General features: G+C 30.8%; 1 protein-coding gene across 1 annotated transcript; it reads left to right on the top strand.

Annotated features, from left to right (window-relative positions):
- The first annotated feature begins 10181 nt into the window (after positions 1 to 10181).
- On the top strand, positions 10182 to 15614 carry LOC114398153. Its single transcript, XM_028360312.1, has 6 exons — positions 10182 to 10420; positions 11098 to 11244; positions 11688 to 11767; positions 11911 to 13755; positions 14415 to 14562; positions 14669 to 15614. Exons 2-6 carry the CDS (start codon positions 11106 to 11108, stop codon positions 15403 to 15405), a joined length of 2949 nt encoding a protein of 982 aa, XP_028216113.1. The 5' UTR covers positions 10182 to 10420; positions 11098 to 11105; the 3' UTR covers positions 15406 to 15614.
- The last annotated feature ends 867 nt before the right edge of the window (positions 15615 to 16481 follow it).

Here is a 16481-nt window from a genome sequence, read left to right on the forward strand (position 1 = left end):
ATATATATGTTATCTAACTTTTGTATTGCTTTGTCCTATTTTACTCATTTTCACGCTATTACCCCAAACCCATTATTGTTACTATCACACTAAACCAAACTTTATTCTTTTCTTTGGCACTTGACGTTCACGAGCTTTCATAACCTTCCTATAGGGCATAACTCCTCACGCACCCCTTGGTGTAGCATATGACATACACACATTTTATCTAGTGCTTAAGTACGTCTATATGATATCTCACACCTAGTAACTAGGCATAGTATCCATCATCTACGTTATTGCAAGGAACACATATGCATACTTAACATAGACAATCCATATCAATTCCTCAGCTCCTAATTTTTTTTTTATATATACTTTGTGTGGTTTGGGTTATCTTTATTATTACCTTTCTCTTGCTTCCATATTTTATTTGGCTGAGCTTTAGCCGTCAAAGCATCCCCCTGAAAGAACCTTTTATTAGACTACAGCTCCAAGAGGTCACATCATATGGATTCGAACCTACAGCTTCTCTCCTATATATACATATCAACAAAGTCAAGTTTCAATTAAGGACAAACATATAAACAATAAACATAGAAAAACAATAACACGACCAAGCTTATAGCACCTACTAATTTCGCCTAACACACATAGTTATTGGTTAAAAATTATAGATTAGAAAAGATAACCATTAAATATAGAACGAGACTCATTAAAAATATATTTTTAATAAATTTCAGTCAATAATAAAAAATGTATTATTAATATTTTTACCTTATCATATATAATAATTTATAATTAAATAATAATATAAAATACTTTATAATATCATTACATATTCTATTTTTTTCTTCAAATAATATGCGTCATTTTGCATGTCCTAGGCTCTCGCTATTCACAAGGCACACTATGATCCACTAATATGAACTAAGTTAGGTATATTCATTAAGCGAATACAAGTTACAATTATCATATATAGTTTTGAACAAAAAACACAAAAATTCTGTTAACTTTTATTTTATTTTTATTTGTAAGGCTCGAACCAATTATTTTACGATCCAGAATAAAATCAAATAGATCCTTATCACTTGGAACTTCTAAGTGCTGAATAAAAAAAAACAAATATTATTTTTAATTATATATTTTTCTTTCATAAGCAACATCTCATTAGTTATTGATGAGTTTACATTTCTTTTACAAGGATTGATCATGTTTAAATAAGGGGCAAGCCGGCAAAGAAAAATAAGCAATCATCTTACTTTTGGGTTGCATAATCATAGGAGTGTAAGCAATTTAGCTTGGGTTGGGTTTTGTCACACCCATAATTTAATTCAATCAAATTTGTGCAAGTTAATTTAGGTTGATATTAAAGAAAAAATTAAAAATTCAATCCAAAACAACATATTTATAAACGATTTGGTTGAGTTAGGTTAATGGGTAAAACATTTAAATTTATCGATTATTTTTTAAATTTTATTTTTTATAAGCTAAAATATTTATTAAATGGAATACCGAATACATTATTTATAATTGTTATATGTAGTTAAATAGTGAAAAAAAAATCAGGAGAAGAATCACATTATTATCATTATCATCACATAGGCTAACACATTATGTTAAATATGATTTAAAGATTGAAATATAATAAACAAGCGCCACACCCACAAAATGAAAAAAAAAAACCCAAAAATTAAAACTATTATAGTATAGTTTGACAATTCTAATGTTCTCAAATAGTCAAATGAGTAATTCAACTAAATCTAAAATAGTTTGAAACAAATTGAAAAATAGAATAGATGGTCTACAACCAACTTTTACAATAGATCTAAACTACAAAATTTGAAGCATAATAGTAATTGATTTTTAAAATTTAAAAATATATATTGTACATGCGTTGACAGTAAATTTTGCATTTTGTTTTTGTTAACAAACATAATCCTATAGAAATTCAAAGAATGGGACATTCTTCCTTTGGAGGCTTTTTATCCTCCCGATAGGTCATTTATCATGGGTTAGTGTGTTAAATTTTTATGTTTAGTTCGATCTAAAATATATAATTGCAAGCATGATCAAACAAATTAATAAGACATATTAAGTAAAAGAAGGAGACATCAAAAGAAGAAGATATTATAGGAAGAAGAATGAGACATTCACAAATGAATGTGTTATAGGAAGAAGAAAGGGATATAAGAAGGAGAAAGGGTAATCAAAATATATTTTATTGAAGAAAAAATAAATTGTTGAGAAAATTGGACTAACTTGTTCATTCGTGAGCGTAGCAGAGACTTAGGATATGAGAGTCTTTACAAGTTTCAACCCTTATTACAAAATACAAGTTCCATATTTATAGAGTACAAATCTTAACTACCGCAGTCGCTACAAACTTCCCCTAAATTTTCATTGTCGATGCCTTTAGTCTTCGATCTTTATCATTGATAGTTTTATTTTCAATTTTTATCGTTGATGACTTTTGTTTTCGATCTTCACCATTGATGTCTAATCTTCATCTTCTGGTAATCAAAATATTCAAATACTAGTTTTTGATACAATCAAAAAATGGTGCTATTAACAATATGTTGTATACAAAAAGTAAATGATAATAATAATTTAATACAAATTAATGAGTCAACGAGTTTAGATATCAAAATCTCATGATCCAACCCAAAACTCAATAAATATGAATAGTAGGATCAGGTTTGACTCAAACACTAAAACATATCATACTCGAATTGTTTTGAATCAATTTGAATTCATGAATGATGGTACCAATGCACACCCCTACGTAATCGTTTGCTTATAAGAGTGCATAATAATTTTTGGATCCCATTGTTTATTAAAAAAAACTGTATTTAAACAATAATTTTGTATAATATTTGTATAACATTTTTTATTCCAAATTCAAAGCAATGCAAAGAGGAGAAATAAATTATGAAATAAAACAAATAATGTACTGAATTTTTTTTTTAAAAAAAGTGTAATACAACTCATTTACTTTTATTATATGATTAACTTCCCAATCAAGGTGTGCAAAGATAAAATAATACTATTATAAGAATACTATAATATGATTATTAAAAAAGACTTTATAACAATTCATTTATTTTTTTGTTCAATAATTAATTTTGCAATCAAGGTGTGCAAATATTTTTCATAGTTAGTTTAAGAAATGGTTTTATCAAATCAAATATACTATTATCCAATAACATAATTTAACATATTTCTCTACATTTAGTTAAAAAAATATTTTTTTCACTTTTAACTAAATAATCAGTCATGCTTGTGAAACATAACCACAAAGCAAATGGATAAAAATAGATTCTTGAGATAGTGTGAGATGTTTCTATGTCTTCATGTTACTGAACCAAACAATCTGATTCGAGATGCAATTAAGCAAGCTTAGATGCATGATGCATCGCTCTGTGATTAAGATAAATTCAAAAATAGAACTTAGTTCTGGCAAGTGTCAAGACTTGATTTAGACCAAACTTATATGTTGTTGAGCATATTATTTAGCTCAATCTAAAACTCATATGTATAATTTTACAATGGATCCCTTAATATTTACAAAACGATGATTCGCGTAACAAAATCGCCTCTCGAATTAGAAAGTTGGGCAACGGACAGTTGCTACTTGCTAGGTAGTAGGAAACTTTGTTGTATTATTAAAATTGTCGAGTGTAATTAATAGATGTTGCTTTGTTTTTTTCTCCCCGTGTTAAGGTTTTACAGTTATAGTAATTTAAACTTTCAAGAGAAAGAGGACCGTTGGAGCAATTATCACGAAGTCCACCTCATTGTCATGTAAAAGGTCATATAGTAGTTGGTGGTAGGTCGCTACCATCCGAAACATGTACTATGCTTATTCAGATTTTAACTACCCGCCAATTTCTTTGCAAAAAGCATCATGACAAGAACCAAATTTCTCGCAATTCATCGACTTCATGCTTCAATTCCACAACGTTGGAGTTAATTAACTTGTATAAACAATAAAATTTTTGTTGATCACCATTTGTAGTAAATATTAATTTTGTATAAATATACACATATCTTTTTTTATAATAATAATTATATATATATATATATATATATATATATATATATATATATATATATATATAAATACACTAAAAAGAATCAACTTACATCATATAACATAACTTTAATAATTATTATATTATTTTTATGACTTGATATAAAATGTAATTTATATTCATTCAACCGTTAAATTATATTTACATATTATTAAAATTGTTTGTGTCAAACTTTATCAAAATTAAATAATAAAAAAGTAATCAAATGATCAATATTTTAGTATATTTTGAAATATTTATATTAGGTCAATTTTAATCAATATGAATAAGGTAATAAATAATTTTATATTAATATAAAATTTTGTATATGTGATTTATGGGAAATGAACTTTCAATCAGTGAGTTTTAATGAAATATTATTCACTTGAAAATTATAAAATGATATAATAATTGTTAAAGTTACATAAATATAATTTGATTTTTCTCTCTCTATATTTCTCTCACTAGGACAAGTAAGTTTACAATATCCACCAATTATTTATTTATTTTTTTATCAACAAATGTTAATTTGATCATTATTTTAGAAATGTGTTGTTGGGAGATTTCAACCTCCAACCTCCCTTCTCCCTTCATCTTTCTTCAACCATTGAATCAACCTTATATTTCTTCCACCATTTTTATTATTAATAGTAACAATATTATTTATGTAAATTACTTAGACCCTTCTCCATTAACGTAATCCTAATAACTTAATTATGACTTAATAAATACATACTTTCTTATAATAGAAAAAAATAACTATTTTTCATATCTCATTAACTTTTATTTCAATTTGCAGCAATTATACTCACCTTTGGCGAAGTTTGACACAACTGTATTCAATATTTTTTTCATTTAAAAATTACATAAGTGTGCTTCTTTCATTAAATAATTAAAGTGTTAAAGTATATAAAAACAATAAATAAAAATAAGAGATTATATTAAAATTTATTGGAGAAGAATATAATTACGCTTTTGGTTTTCTATATTTTAGTAATTTTCATGAAAACCTCTCATTATGACTAAGAGTCCACGTTCACAACAACACAACAATAGTAAACCTTTCTTGTTAGGTCAGTGCAGCAAGTGTGATTTGTGTACTACAATGAACAAAGGTCCAATTATTATATACTCAATTTGTAAAAATATTTATTTTTGTTTACTCTGAGTTAAGCTAAATATTCCCTGGGTCTATATGGTCTCTAGCTATTTATATCATAATAAATTATCCTCATTTTTCTCTTCATATTAATTATCAAAAAGAGACATTCATAATGATATGGAAAAATACTGAAGATAAAAATCAGGTGCAGACTATATCTTATATAGTTATTTATTTGTTTTTTTTATCATAAATAAATTTATTTAATAAAGTGTTTCTAGCACGACTCATATAATATTTGTATATTTGTATTTGAATTATATGAATGATTGACCTGAGATGACTTACTATTTTATTGTGAGCAAAGAAAAAAAATCTGCAGTTTATTAATATTTATTATCACATTATCAAAAAGTTTTACAATTCATCTAATTTTATATTTGATATTATTATTAATAATTAATTAAAACATGATTTTAAATGATATATTAATCAAGCATTATAAGTCATGACATAAATAAAAAATAATATAAAAGTTCCCACTTTAAATTATTATTGAATTTATTTTTTTTACATAGATGAAAATGATTTCTTCTTATTCAGTATAATGGTAATTATATATACACTGAATGGAAATTATTCCTAACTAATAAAAATTAAAAGGCATACATTTATAGCTTAAGAATTCACCTCATAAAAAAACTTAACTGAGAAATAAAAAGGTTTGCAGATTAAAAAATAAAGAAACAAACTCAGATAAAAGTATTACTTTGTTCCTTAACTATATATATTTTTTTCAATTTGATTTTTTTAATTTTTTTAGATATGCAGCTCTTTTCTCTCTTTTTTTGTGTTTTTATTTGATCCTTTGTCAAGTTATTAACCTTTGTCGTGGCAAAAAATGTCACATTGTTTTAATAATTGTCGCAATTCACAAAAAATAAAATAAAAAATAGATATAGGATAACTATGAAATGGAAAAATGATATAGAATAAATTTTAAAGAAATAAAATTATATATGATTGAAGTACTAATTTTGGCCAGAAGAAACTATTACAAGTATTTATTAAAATTTGTGATGTAAATGGACCGATATATTTAACTTTAAAAAAAAAAGGCAATTTAAAGAAAGTGTTCAAAAAATGTTTTTAAAAAGCAGATCGTAAGATTTTTTATTTTCTTCTATAAACATAAAAAATACCTTGAAAAAAATTAGACAAATATATCAGAAAAGCCAAAAGTTACTTATTTCATACAAAAAATAATTTTTTAAGTAAACTTAAACAAATGGACCTAATATCTCATAATTTAAGGGTTAACTTTGTTAAATTCTTATTCTGTGAAAAAAATCAAATATAATTATCATTCAAGACTCTCTCAAATTTAATTGGCAAGGACAACTTATTTTGAAAGAAAATATTATCAAATTTGATCTACTTAATAATTTTTTATAGACAATGAATTATGTTAACTTAAATGTTAAATAGAATTTTTTTAGAGAGTAAATTAAGTCTATAAAACTTATACAATTTAAAAATCTAGTTGTTTTTGACACATAACATAATTTTTAAAATAAAAGTAAATGTCGAATATCAAATTATATATTTATATTAATCTAAGTTTGATATACATAATCATTAAAAAAACATTTCAGAATTAATTCAGTGGCTAAATTTAATAAATTCATATTTTATAAAAATAGTTCAGTAGAATAATATAAGTATTCAAGATTTAGTCATGAACAAAAAATATTATAACATAAGCTACTATATTATAAGAATTTATAGAATATATTAAATTGTTTTTTCTAAATCGGCCCTTAATACTTAATAAAAAAAGTGCTTATTATATAAAGATTTGTGCATAAATTTTTTATATATTGTGAAAAAAAATTAAGAAAAATTGTTTTTATATAAATTATAAAATATATTCATAATAGAGAACTTATTAATGTAAACTTAAAACAACTTCTAAATATGTTATAAATAATTATCACAACTACTTTTTTTGAAGAAAAAATATCTTAAACACTTGCATAAGTATTTGTAGTCTCCTAAAAAAAGTACTTATTTATAGTAGTACATCATAAGATAAATTTAAATATGTTTTAAATTTAGAGACCCACCTTGATCTTCCATTCTTATGAAATTAACTCAACATACTTATATAGCAAATAAAAGGTTGAAGTCAACCATCGTTAGTCAATAGACTTGCCCAGTCGTGTGATGTGCTGGTGGTGGTGAGGACTTGATATGATATTTTTATTTTTATTTTTGCTTCGTAGGACTTGATATGGTATTGGTATAGGGTGAGACGAAGGTGGATTTTGTCATTTTTAAGTTAATTTTAAGAAAATGAGACTTCGTTTAGTAGAATTGGTATTTTCGTGACAGCAATAATCTATTTAACTTTTTAATAGAATAATTTTAAGAAATTTTTTTTAAAAAAATAATATATATATATATATATAATAGTGTTAAAAAATAAATTCCTAAATTAATTTAATTATATGATAAAATATTTTTCAATTATAAATAATTGTAGTAATATATTTTTCAAATTTTATAAGTTTTGCTTTCAAAATTAATTTTACTTATTTTCTAGATTAAATTTTATCATCATTTTAGAATTTAGCTCATTAAACTACATAATTATTGCATAATCTCATTTTTATAATCTAAAACGTGCTTTCAGTATCTATCCAACTAATCGCAGTGTGATCAAATTTCATAAAATAAAGGCAAAGCACAAAATTTAGTGTTTTAAACAAATTAAAATGACTTGGAGCATTTCTAACTCTGAATATTATCAGAGGTTCATAACTTCTTTTTATGACTTCTATTATTTCACATCAGCTTTTAAGAATTTAAGTGTTTTTTTTTTTTTACTTAAATGGTGCAATTCTTTGAAAGCATAAAATATGCCCAACAAGTTTTCTCACATATTACATTTCTTTACCTCCAGAATATTTTTTATTGGATAAAAAATGGTACTTATAAAAAAAATCTTACCAATGATCATATCTATGTCGTCATCCTTTTCCAATAGTAAGTCTAATTAAAAACAATTAGTTACTTTAACAACCCATCTTCTCTTATAAAAAAAAGCACCTAAAAATAAGGAAGATGCTTTTACTAAGTTTTTTTTTTTTTTTTTTTTACATTTCATTACTTTGAAAGTAGAGTACGTTTGGTTCAAAAAAAGAAAATAAAAGAAATGCAAAAGAAAAAAAAAGAAAATGGACGGTTTTTTAGGCTATTTGATAAAGGAGAAGATAAAAGAGAAAATAAGTTTTTTTTTTGTATAATTGGATATTAAGAAAAAAGAAAACAAGCTTTTTTTGTATAATTGGATATTAAGTAAAAAGAAAACATCAGCATGAAATAACATAGATATCTTTAGTCAAGAAATTATAAGTATGATTTTTAAATTAATTATTACAAAAATTAATAATATTATGTATGATATTTTTATAATTGAATAATAATGTAAAATTTCTTTATATTATTATCTTATAGTATAAAACAATAAAAAAATAACAGTGCATAAAGAATGATAAACTAATAACATATTTGTTATGGAGAAATATCTTGACTTTGTGGCCAATCCCGATCACAAACAAATACCACCTACATGACGGGCTTCGCTTAGTGCTTTCACATATATTAGTTGAGAATCATAACTTCTTGAATGCTAGGTTACAAATTAATGGGAATCTCGCAACTATGTTACTGATTACAATTGCCCCATCAATCATGTGTAACATAACAAATTGTTAAGTACTTCAGTAGTATAACAGATTTTCCCGCCAAACGAAGGCTATATAGGTTACGTTCTCTAGGTATGATAAAATCTTGTTATTTATTTTCTCGATCGCTTACTAACTTGAGCATTAAAGTACTTATGGGTAATCATCATATTTTCCTCTCGTTATTGTCGACCGAAGATCACCGCTACCTTGTTGGAACTCATCTTGCAGTTTTAAACATGAACAATATTCAATGATGCAAATACATACACCTATTCTAAGAGAAAAATTTGTTGCAAGAACAATAAACCCTTAACTCGTTCTCTTATATATATTTTTTTATCCAATATGGGGAGGACTATTTTTTCATGTGATCCAATATCTTTTTTCTTTCCACTGTGACACTTTGCCCTTTTGTGTGTGTGTTTCAAATGATGAAAAAAATTGTTTACATGTTTGAGAGAGTATTATTTGACTACGTTTAACATCAAAATCACATCAAATATGTCAAACATAATGCATAAGTAAGATTTTATATACTCATTAAAGAAATAAAAATCCAGAAGACACGACGTTGAAATAAATATACACTAAATTTTGTTACTTTTTTTTTTCTTCTCCCTTTATCATTCCCTTCTATTTTCTTTGGTACCGAACATATCAAATATTTGATTTAAAGTGGGCAATCACAATATAAAATCATACAAAATAAAAATGGAACCTAAATACCTAATCATGCAACAGCAAACATGGAACCTAATGGAAGAAATCCTACCAGAACAAGCATGCAGATCACATAGCCAAAGGAGGAACGTAATCAAAATGCAATAACAAATAAATTTGCTGAATCGAAAATTTACAATCTACTGTTTTTTTTTTTTTCATTGCCTTTTTGTCAATTAGACGTGTGATTGTGAGTGTCCATATCCACGACCTTTTTACATCACTTTATACATTTTGCACAAGAGATAAGTCAATATGGATTGCTCAAATCTTACACATGAAAGGGAAAGAAGAAAAAAAAAACTGTATCAACTACAAAGAAATCTCGGATACAATAAAATTCTTAAATCAAACTGAAATAAAGTTTGAATATCTCAACATAGCTTAACTGTAATTTTTTTTTCTTAAATCAAGAATCTGAATAATAAGGAAAAAAACGTTAGTTAAGGTCGATATTTTTCCCCAAAAAATACTTCCAGCAAGAATAATCTTCCTTTTATGGGCGAAACCGAATTAAAAAAGAAAAGGAGAATTGATTAATTTATTAATGAATTAATTAAGCAGAGGAAGAGGAAGATGATTCTGCGTAATCCAAAAAGTGATATATTATGAGAGTCGTAGTTCCGAAGAAAGCCTTTGAAGTCCGACAAACAGAATCGGTGAACGACGCGCACAGCTAAAGCACGCCACACCACACACCAACGCCATTTCTCTCTCTCTCTCTCTCTCCGTCGCTTCCGCCACCGTCTTCGCCGCGAATGCCACCGTCTCCGGCCACCGCTCTCGCTCTCCAGGTCCACTCTCTCTCTCACTTATTCCCTCTGCGCTTCTTCAGCGACTTTCTTCCCCTTTTTGCTGCTTCTCCTCGATCTCGCCGCTCTCGTTTCCTCTGCGTTTCTCTTTCTAGATTTGCTTTTCTCTGCAGCTTTTCAATTTCCCCAACCGAGATTCCGCTTTCATCATTTCTTTCTTTTTTTGCTGTTCGGGATTCGGGAAGAACAACCTCCTCTTAATATAGCCCTTTCATCAGTGTGCTCTTTGCGTGTTTGTGTTTCTGTTCTAACGGATTTTTTATTTTTATTCTACTGCTGACGCATGAGGTGATTTGATTTTTCATGTCAATTCGCTGTCGTATTTGAACACTATGCCTTATTGTGCTTCTCTTCTTACTCTCTCCTTCGCGCATGTTTCTGTTTACTGATTGAAAATCACTTCAAGTTCACACTGTATCAGTTCTAATAGCGCTTGTTCTAGTTGATTTCTAGGTATCCCTGAATTTGATTGCATTGGGGTTTGGATCTTGTGTTTTTCTGTTGATTAGTTCTTATTCCACTTTTAATGTATTTAGCTTATGCTGTTTTGTATTTGTATGTGTGATGCTTATGTGTGTTGTATTTCGTTGTTGTTCAGCTTACAGATCTAGGTGTGTGTAGGGATTGTTAATGTTAATCTAGGTGATTTGTGCGTGCAGCTGTTGAAATGAATGGAGTGCAGAACAGAAGGGTTCACAATGTTGAGAAACCTTTTCCAGGATGCCTGGGAAGAATGGTGAATCTCTTTGATTTGACTGGGGATGTAAATGGAAACAAGCTACTCACGGACAGGCCTCATCGTGATGGTGATCTCCCTCTTTCTCTGTTTGTGTTTACCCTTTTTGGTTTTTCATGTTGCCATTGGGAGTTTTCTTTTTTAACCCCCCAAAATTATTGCTTTGATTGGTAGAAGATTTTCTGGATGATCTTCTTGCTTTGGCCATATTGACTCTTTGGTTGGTATTGTAACGGATGGTTTTCTTAAATTGGGTTTTTGGCTTTTTGTTGTTTGTTTTGGGGTTTAGTAGGAGCATATTTCCGTTGGGTTTTCATAGACCGAGTTTTGGATGGACACATCTCTCTTGGTGATCCGTCTGATTTTATATATTCTTGGCCAATATGAAACCAGGCTGGAGGTTTCTCTAAATTGTCAATTGCTTTTATATTTCCAAGTTGCATGCTGTTGAAATTTTGCTGTGCCTTTTTATTATCCTATCTCAGTCTTCACTGAATTGTACCTGGATTGCAGCATCTTCACTCTCAAGAAGTCAATCAGATGTTGCAAGGATCATGAGTCCTACCTTGGGTGATCAGATAGAGGATAAGCTGGTAATTTGGAGAGGGATTATATTTTTTAGTCATTCAAGCTAATTGCAACGTCATGTGAAATGCTCTTTTCTTCAATTTGTAATATGCTTTGTTGTACTTGTTTTTGTTTATTTACTTATATTCCATTTTCGTGGACTTTGCAGATTGTTTCTGACTCAATGAGAGCTACAAATAAGAAAATAAATGGAACACCCATCAAGATGCTCATAGACCAAGAAATGTCCAAAGAAGTTGTTTCCAAGCACAACTCACCACCAAATGTAGTTGCAAAATTAATGGGGCTTGAAGCCTTCCCACAGGGTGAGCCAAATTTATCTGTGGAGAGAAGCCATAGAGGAGATTATTCTCAACATATGTGTGGTCAATCAGGGACACCATTCAACCACTGGCACCTGGAAGATAGATTTATGGACAAGGAAATGCTTCATGAAGTTCATCCAAACACAGAACAGATTGCTTACAAAGATATTTATGAAATATGGCTGCAATCACAGAGAACAAGCAATGTAAGAGACAAGACACCGGAGAGAGAAAAGTGGACTGAAGATGTTAATGGGAAGAAAATGGCTCTCATTCGCCAGAAATTTATGGAAGCTAAACGTCTGTCTACAGATGAGAGGCTACGCCAGTCCAAGGAGTTTGAGGAGGCCTTGGAAGTTTTAAGTTCCAATAATGATCTGTTAGTCAGGTTATTGGATTCTCAAAATCTTTATGAACTTCAGTCTACTCCAGTAGCAGAGACTAAGCGTATTACTGTTCTTAAACCTTCGAAGATGGTTGACAATGAAAATTCTGGTGGAAAGGGGAAGAAAAACGACAAGCAGATTAAGAAAACAGCAAATGTTGGTGCTGGATGGGAGAAATACAGTCCTGCGTACTCCCCAGCTAGTCAGAAAATTGACAAGTTTCCAGTTCAACCTACTCGAATAGTGGTATTGAAGCCTAGCCCTGGGAAGACACATGAGATTAAGGCTGTGGCTTCACCTACTATGCCATCACCTCAAAATCTGCAGAGTGGAAATTTCTACCAGGAACCTGAGGATGATGATGTACTGGAATCAAGAAAAGTGCCAAGTGAAATTACACAACAAATGCATGAAAATCTGAGGAGCCATCAAAGAGATGAAACATTGTATTCTTCAGTATTCTCCAATGGCTATACTGGCGATGAGAGTTCATTCAACAAGTCAGATCATGAGTACACTGCAGGGAACTTCAGTGATTTGGAAGTTATGTCCCCATCTCCAAGACATTCTTGGGATTACGTCAATCGCTGTGGCAGTCCTTTTTCTTCCTCATCCTTCAGCCGTGCATCTTGTTCTCCTGAGTCGTCAGTATGCAGAGAGGCCAAGAAACGACTCTCTGAAAGATGGGCCATGATGTCATCAAGTAAGGGTTCTCAAGAACAAAGGCATGTGCGTAGAAGCTCTACCTTGGGTGAGATGCTTGCTCTTTCGGATATAAAGAAATCTGTAATATCTGAGTTTGAGGGTATTCATAAAGAACAGGAGCCAAGTGAATCTGCTTCTTGTAGTCGAAATTTTAGTGCTGAAACATGTGTGGATGGTTCTCCTAGAAACCTTTCTAGGTCAAAATCTGTTCCGACATCTTCTACTGTCTATGAAAATGGGCTCAATGTTGAAGTTTGTGATAATGATGCTGGCAAAGCACATGGGTCTGGGGAGCTGACAAAGTCAAAGAGTATGAAATCATCGTTTAAAGGGAAAGTTACTAGTTTCTTCTTCTCAAGGAATAAGAAACCATCCAGAGAAAAATCTTGTCTATCTCAATCTAAAATTGAATCCCAATCCACTGTCATTGAAGCATCAGATTCTCCAGTGAATTTGTCTAGAGTCCTTACGGATGATGTGTCTCAAAGTTTCAACAGTGGATCCATCGGACAGTGTTCTCTTCCAGCTCCATATGAATCATCAGGCAAAATTTTAGCAGATTCTAACTCTAATGGACAAGGTGTTGTACCACTGGAGGTAATAGCTTCTATTATTCTGCATATTTTAATGCACTTTTTTACAGTGCATTGTGCAAATTTTCTTTTATTTTATTGGCTTAAGGTCACTCATTAATGCCCTCTAAATTTCCCACCACCTCTCAGTCCCTTGTGTCTCTCTCCCCTTGCAAAGGAAGGGAAAGAATGGAAACTGCTGTTTCTCTGTCCTTTTTTTTAGCTGTACCAATATCTTGCCATGTAACTTAGTCTGTGCCTTCTCTACCTAACTAATAAAATTAGTCCCTTGAAACTTATGGTACTATAGATATGCTTGCATGAGTTGGAGGCTGCATGGTTTACTGTTACGGAAATTGGATGATGTGGTAGCAGGTTCTATTTAAGCAAAATCTATTTAGTTGAGCAATTGTTTAGGATTTTCTGCTACTGCTGGAATGGTGAAACAAATGAAAACTTTACCTGGTTATGAACGTCATTGGATTCTAATTGCTACTTGATAAATAATAGAACTAGCTTTTCTCAGTCAGCATTAGTAGTACAGCACAGTACAACCTCTTTGATTTCTTGTTATTGCAGATTGCGGAATGTCCTAGGATCATATAAGTAAAATTATATATCTTTACTGAAAATTGGTAAATAAATAGACTGGAGGATTCTGAGAGTTTTGTTTTGTTTTTACAGCCTGGATTGACTCTGTCAAAGCCCATGGTGCCTGGGATTTCAAGTGAAAACCAGGGTCAGCCCAGTCCAATTTCTGTTTTAGAGCCTCCATTTGAAGATGATAATGCTGTTATCGAGTCCTTGGGCTGTTTGAGGGGTGGTCAGCTGGGTAATGCTTACTCCTTTCTCTCACTTTATTATTGCTATTTCAGTAAGTTCCTTTTTGATATTCCTTGTCTTTACTGTTTTATTACCTGACTGAATTTTTTCTGTAGGATCACGGGTGTCTCTGAAGTCTAATTTAATTGATAAATCACCACCTATAGAATCAATCGCCCGGACCCTCTCATGGGACGATTCTTGTGCAGAGGTGGCAAGTCCATACCCTTTGAAGCCCTCGTTGGCATCCTTAGACACCAAGGTAGAGGATCAAGACTGGTTCGTCTTTGTTGAGAAACTACTATCAGCTGCTGGAATTGATGATCAAGTGCAGCCTGACTCGTTTTACGCAAGATGGCATTCCCTAGAAAGCCCATTGGATCCATCATTGAGGGACAAATACGCCAATCTCGATGACACGGAGCCTCAGCAGCTCCATGAGGCCAAGCGAAGGCAGAGGAGGTCTAATCAGAAGCTTGTATTCGATTGTGTAAATATTGCCCTAATAGAAATTACTGGTTATGGATCAGAGAAGAATTACTTGATGGGTAGGTTGTGCAGTGGGAGCCACAGCAGGGTCCAAGTTCCAGAAGCTGCACCTCCTCCCCCATTGGTGGACCTCATTGTGGCCCAGATGAAGGAGTTAATATCTAGTGCAATGAGGTCTGTTTGGGTGGATTGTGGGGACAGTAACAGCCTGGTGGTAGAGAGTGTTGTCAGAAAAGAGATTGTAGGGAAAGGGTGGGTTGAGCTTATGGGATTGGAGATGGATTTTTTGGTGAAGGAATTTGAGGGGAAGTTGCTTGAAGAACTTGTGGAGGATGCAGTGGTTGATTTGACAGGCAGGGCCTGAATGGTTGAAAACCCTGACAAGGCTTTTCGCTTTGGCTTTGCTTTTTTTTTTTTTTTAATATATTGTAACTCTATTATTGTTGTATTCGATTATCAACACAAGGCCCTACTTACCTAATTTATTAAATGCTACTGAAAAATTGTTTCAACTTGCAGCTATTTCACACCAGTGAAACTGTAATGTATTAATCATCCATTCATCTTCTCAAACAAAGAACAAAAAGAATTACACAGGTTATAAAAGACCGTGCAATTAAATCATGAATCCAAAATTGGTTCAAGTTTAATGTGTTTCACAAGACTGTAGTTCATTGTTCAATAATTGAACACTCGAAGTCTTTCCCCCTTTTCCTTCCCACAAAAAGAAAATAGATTTTGTTCTACTAACTGAAATCTGGAAAGTTAGAAGTTTGTTAGTGGGACGTCTTGAAGATTCTACGGTCTCAAACTTTAACCCAGAAATGGAAATTCAGATTTTGCAAATCCGGAAAAGGCTGCAAGAGAAAAGATCAGCAAAAGTAGATTGATACACACTGTAACAATCTACATTGTAATAAGTGTGTAATCTAATTCAGCTCTGACAGTAGAATAAGTTAGTAATACATACACACTCGGGTTTTGAGTACTCAATCATCTCTCTCAACGCCGAGTGTATATGTATTATGTAGACACGTAACAATGTCACAGTCTGTCTCAATGGGTACACATACACAAACGAAGACATAGCTGTGGGCCTATGGGGCTGCACCATCTGTACAACCTGTATGGAACAAGGACCCACCAAAACCCTGAAGAGTTATCCTCTCTTTCCTGTCTCCTCCATGCAATGATCTGCTGGCTCCCATTAAATCATGATTCATGATTAATGATTAATGATGATTGGATTCACAACAATGACAACATAACGCATGGCCAGACTAATAATGATGGTTTGTTTTTCCCTAACCTAACGATATTTTTTGTTCATGATTCTAATTTCCTAAAACCATAGACCAAAGCTTAACTAAAGACATGTTGAATTAGTCTGATCGAAGTGCTTGTTTGAGTAGGCGGTGCGGTCATCGCACCTTGCCTATT

Source organism: Glycine soja, chromosome 19 (genome assembly GCF_004193775.1).
Source record: "Glycine soja cultivar W05 chromosome 19, ASM419377v2, whole genome shotgun sequence".
Lineage (NCBI taxonomy): Eukaryota > Viridiplantae > Streptophyta > Magnoliopsida > Fabales > Fabaceae > Glycine > Glycine soja.

Bases quoted from the DNA above. Each gene is read 5' to 3' on its own strand.
- LOC114398153 (XM_028360312.1), top strand. From the start codon at position 11,106: ATGAATGGAGTGCAGAACAGAAGGGTTCACAATGTTGAGAAACCTTTT. The intron at 11,245-11,687 runs GTGATCTCCCTC...CCTGGATTGCAG, and splicing joins GGACAGGCCTCATCGTGATG to CATCTTCACTCTCAAGAAGT. The intron at 14,563-14,668 runs GTAATGCTTACT...TTTTTTCTGTAG, and splicing joins TTTGAGGGGTGGTCAGCTGG to GATCACGGGTGTCTCTGAAG.